Source organism: Struthio camelus, chromosome 16, assembly GCF_040807025.1.
Source record: "Struthio camelus isolate bStrCam1 chromosome 16, bStrCam1.hap1, whole genome shotgun sequence".
Classification (NCBI taxonomy): domain Eukaryota; kingdom Metazoa; phylum Chordata; class Aves; order Struthioniformes; family Struthionidae; genus Struthio; species Struthio camelus.
This window is the reverse complement of record NC_090957.1, coordinates 21425307-21435356: the sequence shown is the minus strand read 5'-3', so window position 1 is coordinate 21435356 and position 10050 is coordinate 21425307. Positions and strand designations below refer to the sequence as shown.

The following is a 10050-nucleotide window of genomic DNA, read 5'->3' as shown; positions in this document are numbered from 1 at the left end:
GGAGAAAAAAAAAACTTGAACAGAATCACTTCTAAAGTGGCACACTTTCTGTCTAATTTCTGGACTAGACAAAATGGTCTTAGTAGTTTTGGACACTCCCAGGCTCTGCCAAGCCCATCATGATGGGACAGAAGCATGACCCCGATCCTTGCTGAAGTCTGCACAGAGCTGAGCAGCACAAGAAAGGTTATGGATAGAGAAGGTTTAGTGGAGTCAGAAAGGAAGGTGGCATGAGCACGTCAGTGTCAGAACAGCGGAGAAAAAGGAGGTTTCCTGCGTGCCCCGAAGTTTCACATACAGATGGAGGGCAACGTTTCCAGAGACAAAGTTTCCGGGTGCTGAATTACTCGAGTCCACGCACCTGGCCTCTATTCCTTGGTCAGCAAGGGCGACAGCACCACAGCGGCAGAATGTTTCCTCTCGGGGTCTCAGTTTTACATCTGGCAAGGCAAATAACAAGGTCACCCTAGAAGCTAAATACTCATGTGAGCAGGAGTTCTCCCCTAGCCGTCTCTCACCGCCCACCGGGATGCTGGGACGATACCTGACCGCACTCTTCCTCAGCCCCGCTCGGCCGGCAGCGCCGCGCTCCCGCGCCCGCAGGCTCAGCCCCGCCGCGCCAGGCCTCCGGCCGCCGCCGCCGCCGCCCCCCGCGCCTCCCGGCTCCGCCGTGCCCTCCCCCGCGGACCCGCCGCCTCGAGCGCTCACCCCCCCGCGGCCCCTCGGCTGAGCTCATTTCCTCCGCGCGCCGGCAACCCGGAAACGCTCCCCGCCGCCGGGACTACAGCTCCCGACGTGCCGCGGGCTCGGCGGGAGGCTGGGACTACAGCTCCCGGCGTGCCGGGTAGGGCCCCGCGACTGCAGTACCGTCCCCCCTGTCGCCGTGGCAGCCGCGGTGCGGAGGGGCGCTGCCAGGTGACGGGGGCGGCGGGAGGGACGGGACGGGCCGCCGGCGGGGAAGGCGCTCGCTGCGGTGCCGGCTTGCTGCGGAGCGCGCCTGGGAGCGGCAGCGGGGGCGGCATGGCCCGCGACGCCCTGGGGCAAGCCGGGCTGCATTTCGACGAGCTGAACAAGCTTCGCGTGCTGGAGCCCGGCGTGGCCGAGCAGACGGCGCAGCTCCGCGAGGAGTGCGGCGCCTTCGTGGACAGTAAGTGCCGCTCCGCCGGGGCGCCGCGCCGCGCCCGAGAGCCCGCGCGGCCCCTCGGGAGCGGTTTGTTAGCAGGTGTCGCTTAGCGGGGCCGTGCGGGGGCTCCGCAGCTTCGAATAACCATTCCTTGAATAGACGGATCGGAAAAATGCCTTGAAGTGACGAAAAAATTAAGGAAGCGGACTCCGTGGCGTAAAGGACGGTGATGAATCCCGTTAACGTTTATGGGCTTCTCTCTTTTTTGTTCCCCTTTTATATCCTACCTGTTGTGAAGGAAAATCTTAAAGTGCACCTATTTACAGTAAACTGAAAGGACTAAGAAGTCACGGCTGAAATTCAAAGCCTATAGTACACATATTAGTCTTATTTGGTGTTATTTTGATGGATATTACTTGACTTTTTTTTTTTCTTTGCAGAAGTAGTAGAATTTCAAAAAATAGTGGGTAGCTTAATTGAACTTGTTGATCAACTAGCAAAAGCTGCTGAAAGTGAGAAGATGAAGGTACTGCGCAATTAATTACTGGCTTGTAACATACCCTGCCCTGTACAATGCATGAAAAACCAGCTCCCTTCCTTCCTACTTTTACAGTATAAACAATAATTTTCTGTCAGCATCATGCAGATATTTTCCATGGTAGTTAACATCTCCCTGCCTGTCTGGTATGAAAGCATAGGGGCTACAAAAAACTGACATTAACAACTGGAAAAATTTTATAAGCACACCTGGAGTGTGACATTACTCCTGCATTTAATAGTGCTACTGTTGCAGCTTATCAGTATATTGCATGTAAACAGAAAATGTTTTCTGATCAATATTTCTACCATTTGAACTTAGTTCATGAGAGGATCCACGAGGAGGAAGAAAGGGCTGTCCAAAGACCAAATCAATATATATCTCTGTAACTACCTCTGAAACTTTCTTGGCGTATTTCTATGCGTCACTAAGACTTTTTTCCCCCCTATTATTGCGAAAATAAAAATGAACAACTAGCAAAATTGTAGGTAGTTGCTTTTTCATCATTTGTTCTGGGGAAAAAATTATAACCAGAGCTTGTCTATCTGTAGTACTAGTCACCAATGATCAGATTGTATTTCCAGAAGAGTCAGTGGCTTTCCTGTCAGCGTGTTATGAACACTTGAAGTTTGAAGGAAGCCTCAAATGCCTTAATCTGCACAACTGCTACAGGGCTGTCTGCCTGTTCCACTAAACATTCAGTATCAACATGATATCCTCTTCTATTGTTAGCACGGCTGAAACACTTCAAAATCAATCTAATAGTAACAAAAGTGGTTTTAAAAAAAAAAAAAAAGCTCCTGATACAACTACGTCACTGCAAATCCTGTTTTGACAGGCCATTGGTGCACGAAATTTGCTGAAGTCTATAGCTAAGCAAAGAGAAGCTCAGGAACAGCAACTTCAGGCTTTAATAGCTGAGAAAAAGATGCAGTTGGAAAGGTAAGTTTTATATTAAATATAGTTTTTTGGGCATTGATTTAATATTTTGAAATGAAAGTAGTATATCATACATGACAAACTCAGCTCAATTATGTAGACTGTATACTCAGTCTTATCATCTGTGCTTGCCTGAAGGAGGAAAGTCTCTAAGCTTGTTCAAACAGTCCACCTGCAGCTAAGGTGTATCCTCCCATACAAGGCATGTATGAATAATGCAGCAGCATAATTCTATGCTTAACTTAAGGCCCTGTCTACCACTCTTGCAGGAAGCCTCATTTCTAATGTTTTTGTGGCTAAATAGAGGGGGCACGAGATCATGCAGCTAAGAAACTTAATAAAACTGTAATACAGTGCTGTTTGGATTTTTGTAGGTACTTCAGAACTGCAGTGTCTAACTGATGTAGCCACTGCTTTAAAAATTACTTATGCGCTTAGCCTAGATTTCCTTCACAACAGACCCATGAAGATAGAACTAAATCATCTAAATAACAGGAGCTGAATGTAGCTTGTAACCATTTTTTCTCTTTCAGATACCGAATAGAGTATGAGACACTATGTAAAATAGAAGCTGACCAGCATGAATTCATTGACCAATTCATTTTTCAAAAATAAAGGATTTTAAGATAAACAGCATACTGACCTGGGAACTTGACCATTCCAGGATCCTGAGGCTTTCAAAAATATGCAATTTTTCATTGTATATGAATTAACAGATGGCTTGTACAAATGAAAATGTTTTTTAATACAATTTGAATTTACACTAAAAGTGGCAATAAGGAAAGCTTTCTAACAGATGTAAATAAAGACAGTTCTGTCCTGTAGTTTTATAAAATGTTTGTACAGTCAGTAGTTCAAATTCAGATTACAATTGAATTAACGCTACTGTTGCTATGTTATGTTTCTCACTTTTTGAAGTGTGCAACTCTTTTAAATAAATCAGGAAATAAATTATTGTTTTCAGACCTTCTGGGGAATCTCAGAATTACTGCTTCTGCTAAGTTTATTTCTGCTCTTAAGAGTTTACAACTCTGCATAATCATAATGGAGAATTTCCTACGTATAATATTTTCATGTTTATAAAGACAACACACAACAGAGAGAAGCAGCAGTAATTTTATCTGTATTGATCAGATTTTCCTTTTCTATCCATTTAAAAAGAAAACAAGGAAAATTGAGCAACAGTTGATTAATTACAAATGAAAAAAGTAGAAAACATAGAATTCAGATTAAATTACATCTGAGGTGCAACGTCCATACAGCTAGTAATATTAGAGTAGAATATTTTTCTGAACATTAACTTCAAATTGATGAGACAAACTGTTCCAAGGGTACTGTAAAACAAGGGGTGTATATATAAACTATAAATATGAATGTGACATTTAAAAATAAAATGCCCATATTTTACAATGCTGAAAGGACTTCACATTTGATATTAAAAATCAAGCCTTATGGTGAAGTGCCAATGGATGCATTTTATGCCTGTCTTTGGGCAACCAAATATGGAAATGTTGGCCTTTCAAAGACTGTAGAAGTTTTAAATTACACACCGATGAAGTCTGGAAACACATAGGCAGTGACTGAAAAGCCTATTCTTTGAGCTGTAAATTGTACACAAATCTCTAAGGTTGATTCTTACAGATCAGATTGAGGGGAAAAAAAAATCTAGCAGATGGTAGGTTTTATTTACTGTAATTTCAAAGTCTAATGCAACATTTACTGTATGGACTAGGTAAGATCTCGTGGTCATTTTAAGTTCCTTTTAGTCATAAGAAGTTTAAATGAAAGGCTAGTTCAGATACATTTAGTTATTTATTTTCATACTAAAAGTGATTTCATTGGAAGCAAGTAGCTTACAAATGCTTGTTTACAATTGTTGAAGTTCTTCAAAATCCTCTGGGGAGAAGTGTGCCTCATTGTCAAACTAAGTTAACTTTAAGCATTCAGAGATCTAGACTTTTTGGCATATATTTCACTGACCAGACATTTACAGTTAATCAAAATTTGAGTTGAGGAAAGCAAGGTGAGATTTGGCTTTTTGGAAGGGGTGGAAAAGTTAAGGATTGTTATATGGAAATACTTCAAAAGCATAGCTTTGCAAAGTTGTGTATAATCGCTTACAGAGTTTGCACAATGTCTTCTTAGAAGATAGTTTTCTTACTTAAGGGACTTTATAGCAGTCATCTTGGAAAAAGACTAGCTGAATGAAGAACAAGTATCAGATGCAATTCCGCCCTCCATCATACAGTTACGTACCACTGTGGTAAAGGTTTATTTTCCTAATATAGATGTGCCACACAAGGTTGACAGTGCAAGAGGAGCTAGGCCCCTGGAGCTGTGTACACACAGATACCACATGGAATTGCTAATAGAGGCTGCCACCAAAGCTGTTTCTGATTAGAGTAGAGCTGTAAGCTCGAGCCAATTCAAACTTTTCTTACAGGAGTCTGATGCTCTGGTAAGAGCTGTGGGAGTTGACAGTATTAGACTGATATTTGTCCCAGAGGACTAGGTCAGCATAGGCTCTAATAAAGAAGTAATGAGTGCTGCACTTAAAATTTTTTATAGCTGACTTACTTCTTTTTCCTTTTCTCCACGTGGTTGTATTGGCGGCTGTACAGCATGGTAAAGAGAATCAGAATTGGAATCAGCAAATATGGTGCATATACAGATAAGAGAATTAGGCGTTCGTGTTGTGTCTGAGGACCCAAATGCTCAGATTCTGAGAAATCATGAAACAGGATATGAGCAAGGATAGCAAACAAAGTTGTAGCTACATGGCTGGAGTAGATAATTGCAGGAGTCCTTATCCATTTGCAGCCACCTGTATTGAGGCAAAAATGAAGCAATATTGAAATATTTTTGAAAAGAAATATAATTCAGTAGCTTTTAAATTAACAGAACATTAACAGTTAAATCTGTGACAGGCTGACTTATAGTCATAGTAAATAAGTGGTAGAAGCGTTAATACCAGTAGCAACCCAGGAAAATTAGGATCTAACTTAGAAATTTAGAATGATGCCGCAATCACAAAAGTTTTAAAATAACAAAATAAGTACACAGACTTGACCCAGAACTTTGTCTATGTTGGTAGCTTGCCAGATGTTGGTGCTGGTTACACATAAATGACTGCAGTTGAAAAGGGCCTGCAGTTACAGTTTTTATTTCTGATGGCTTTTATTCTATGCTGCTTTCTCAGATAAAACTTGCAAGAAAATAGTACCCTGCATGGTGTGTCCCTCTAATTGCTCAAGACTGCTGAATAAACTTTCTTTGCTATACAGAAAGCAAATGTTCTGCAGAAATGCTGCACATGACATACTGTTCTTCCACTTTTATACCAACCTTTTAAGAAGGCATATGCTGCAATGGGAAAGAAAGGCATTTGTAAGAAGGCTTCGCAAAATATAAACGACTTAAACCACTCAGGGGGCTGCATCATCATTGGATCTCTGAAGGTGACTGCATACCACTGTAACAACTCCGTCAGCTTAAGGAAAAGAACAAAATAACAGATTAATACACTGAATATCAACTGCAATGGAGGCAAAAAAAAAAAAAAAAACAAAAAAAAACCACACCCAGAACCTTAGGTGCTTTTTGGATGAAGTCTGTCATAGCAGTGGGAGAAACCATGTGATCTCATCTCAGTACACAAGTGCAAAATCTTAGTGCAATTTTGTCTTAACTGGGATTAAATTCCTGAAGTCTTCCATGTGATGAATCCTTTTCTTCAAGTATATATTAAATTTATGTTACAGGCAGTTTTCCTGAACTGTCATTTTCTACCAAAAAAAAAAACCCCACAAAAAAATCCACCCCTTGAGATTAGTGAATAAAGGAAGAATTCTTTTATTTTACTCTTTCTGACCCTCTTATTGCCAGAACAGGTGGGCTCAATTTTGCAAATATTTTTAGGCACTTGTAGTATCTAACCAGGTAGTGTGACTTATGGAAGCAACCCCAGCCAGGTCTCACTAAATCAAGAGGAGTTTGGTGCCTTGCTCACTCAGGTGAGTGCATTGTTAGACTCAGAATACATGGCTACCTACTGCAGCTTGAAGAGCTTGATGTAAGAATTTGGGCCTAGTGAGTCACAATCTGTTTCCATGATAGAAATGTAAATTCCAGCATGGCTTTAAGTTGGACTTTGAACTGAAAGATATGCATTGAGATTTGCTAGTTAACTATTAATTAAAAATGGTTTCTATAATGCAATAATTGGATTGGATGGCAAAAATCAAATTCACTAAACGTAAAGCTAGTAGAAAGTTATGGCTGATCTCATTCTGATGACGAGTTGAACTGACTGGGATCTATCCATCTATTGTTGTGACTATTTATTATATTTACTGTCTTACATACTTTTAACCAAAAATCAGCAAACTGAATATTTTTATTAATACATTTGGATATGCCTGGTCTTAGATTTTGGTAACAATTCCTTTTCACATTTTTGGTGGGAGTATGAGCCAAATTCAGGAGCACTGAATTACAAGGATGGTTACGGAGTCACATTTCTAGAAACTGTATGTGACAGATAGTGCAGCATGGCACATTCCTATGCATATGAATTTTATTGTTCCAGTCTGCTTTCCTCTACCTGAAAAAAATCATACTACACTGGGAAAATCATCATCCACACTATAAATTTATCAGGGATTTTTCTTGCTTGCTCCTCTTAATGTAGGCATTCAAATCGAAAGGAGTAACGTGCATACATTTGATTTAGAAATCTGCTTTAAAAAAAAAAAACAAAAAACAACAACAAAAAAACCCCCAAACTCATGGCCGCTACATATACCAGTAAATCAAGTTTATTCTACTCCCAAATGAATGACTGCAGAAGAAAATATAAGTCACAGTGCAGATAGAGAAGTGTTTTTTTTTTTAGTACTATTTTATTTTAGGAAATTTACTACATTTTTTTCTTTATGTCTCTTTACATGCTAGATTCCCCCCCCCCCCCAAAAAAAAAACCCAAAAACACAGGATCAATTAAATCAAGCTGAGAGATACATATGAAATTACTGCTATTCAAAACCTTTGCACAGAACTATGTCCCTCGTGCTCCAAAATCCCTTTTACCTACCAGTCGCTACAGCTTTTGTACAGAGCTGCATACAAACAAATCACAATCTAACTGAGATCTGAGCAGCTTCTCATCAACAGCTACTTACGCTCTCCGGATAGATACCAGCTCCAGGCAGAAGAGCTTGCAGATCTATCATTAACGTGATAGGAATATGAGAGAGAAAGTACACAGCGAAGACCCACTCCAGGAGGCGAGTCAGAGCAGCCATAGCTGCAACACTCCCGACATGCCCCTCCCGACTCCCGTCAACCCTGCGCGCAGCGGCTCTGCGTCCTCTGCACAGACCCTGGCTTCTGTGGCCCTGGCCTCGCCGTACTGCTGAAGGACTATTTTAAAGACATTAAAACATTGAGGGAGGAAGAAGGAAGACATACAATTTAGATCTTGGGTTCCCCATTCAAAGCAGCCTCTAGCAATACAACAAATGAATTTATAGCTGTTTGCTTATGAAATAATGCAAATATACAAGCATATGCCTGAATTTCAAAGTAACTTAAAAAACAGAACAAAAGCAAGCAAAGTGTCTGACTTGCTATGGAACATATCTTCCTAAATCATTTAAGCCTGAGATACTGAAAAGCATTTCGTCTAGACACTTCTCAGCAGCAGCTAACCTGCTAGTTATACTTTAAAATGTTATCATGTTTTCCCATCGTTTGTACTCATTTCTTCCACGTTTCTTGGCTGAGTACTGTAGCTAGCAAAAAAGGTATTCCAGCAACTAACCGCCTCTTGCACAACAGTTTCTGACAGACTGGACTATCTTCTACAGATGGTAAGGCTATGAGATTTACATATCAAGGCTAAGGATCAAGCTTTTTCAGTATTTAAACAGACTAAGGATCAATGTAAAAAAAAATTTGTTTATTAGTACTAACATGTCTTCCATTGATGCTTCTATCTTCATCACAGAGCTTAAAAAGTCACCAAATCAAGTTACTGTATATCAGATAACTGAGTGGGTCTGATTGCATCCCTAACTGAGCGCACAAGTTGTCCAAGGTGTAGACCCAGGCTATATTTCAATTATCTGCTAGGATTCCAGTTTCCTTCATTTATCAATGTTGCAAACAGCTTAAAAGAAAAAAAGTCATATGTGAGCAGGATTATACAATTATAATGCACAGAATTTTCTATCGAGTGACAGAAGAATTAAATATATATATATATATATATATATATATAAAGAACAAAGAATCCAAGAATCTTAAGATATTCTACTACTAATATAAATAAAGGATAAAATAAGAAGATTGGTAAAATTGCTACCAAGTACATATCAAAACCATCTATTCAATCTGCTGAGTATTCATACACTCCTAGCAGGTCAAATGGGAATGCAGATTTCAATTCTGTTCTGCAGATGTTATTTATCCAAAACTGTGCCAGTGTCTTCACTGAAATGCTTAACTTAACTTTAGGAACCTTTAATTTGTAAGTATATTCTCCCCAGGTTCCTCTGTAACACTGAGCCATATCTGATGGCACAAGCCCCTAAAGGAAAATGTGGTGATTTATATCCACTGAGGATTTGAGCCATTTGAAATGAAATCCTGTTTCTGTTAATCTTAACAAGGCCAGAATTTCAATGCAATATGTGTTTAATAACACTGTGACTTCGAGACCACATTAGTCAATTATGTACTTTGCATGTTTCTCAAGACACAATCTGCAGCCTCTGCATGGGCATACACACAGAAATCACTGTGACAAAAAATGATATTAGGAAGCATTAAACGAGCCTGGTCAGTCAGGTGTTTCACTAACCTCCAACTTCATCCACCCCAGTGTGAAACACAGCTGCATCTGTTGCTCGAGGTGTTTCTAAAGGCTTACCTCTTTATTATGTCAAGAAGTTGTATTTCATCAAATGAACAGAAGCCACAGGAACAACAAAAAGTCTAGTACAGATAATTAGTTAAATAACATTATTTAACCAATGTGCTGTAAATGCTTTCTCAGGATGTAGGTCTCCCGAATACAGGACTAATACATTGGCAGCAGAAAAAAAAAAACTTTGTAATTTTATAAGTTGATATAAATCAGTCAGAGATATTTCTCCATACACATCAGGAAATGGATTCTGGCAACTGACTTTTCCATAGCTAATCTTGTTTAGTTCCATTGCATCACCTTCAAGTTATACACCTAGAGAGATTAGGCCTTCTAACATTTGGATGTTTTTTGAAAACTTGTGTTTAATTTTAAAAAGCTCTTTTTTGCATTCCCTACTTCTGTACTCTGGTCAAGGCACAATTAATAAAAGGAGATGCAGAAACTATATTTAGAGAGCTTACAGATGAGTAATGATAAGTTTTAATTCACTTCACATTGTTATCAGCAAAGCTTAGAAAT

At 40.0% G+C, this 10050-nt stretch overlaps 2 protein-coding genes across 2 annotated transcripts; one reads left to right on the top strand and one right to left on the bottom strand.

Moving 5' to 3' along the window:
- Positions 1-935: 935 nt before the first annotated feature.
- Positions 936-3570, top strand: IFT20 (intraflagellar transport 20). The gene is made up of 4 exons (XM_068909401.1): positions 936-1147; positions 1564-1649; positions 2500-2603; positions 3134-3570. Exons 1-4 carry the CDS (start codon positions 1021-1023, stop codon positions 3213-3215), a joined length of 399 nt encoding a protein of 132 aa, XP_068765502.1. The 5' UTR covers positions 936-1020; the 3' UTR covers positions 3216-3570.
- A 132-nt stretch (positions 3571-3702) lies between these two features.
- On the bottom strand, positions 3703-7969 carry TMEM97 (transmembrane protein 97). Its single transcript, XM_009690422.2, has 3 exons — positions 7781-7969; positions 5946-6090; positions 3703-5424 (listed from the first exon to the last, which is right to left on the bottom strand). The coding sequence occupies exons 1-3, from the start codon at positions 7901-7903 to the stop codon at positions 5174-5176; spliced, it is 519 nt and encodes a 172-aa protein (XP_009688717.1). The 5' UTR covers positions 7904-7969; the 3' UTR covers positions 3703-5173.
- Positions 7970-10050: the final 2081 nt, after the last annotated feature.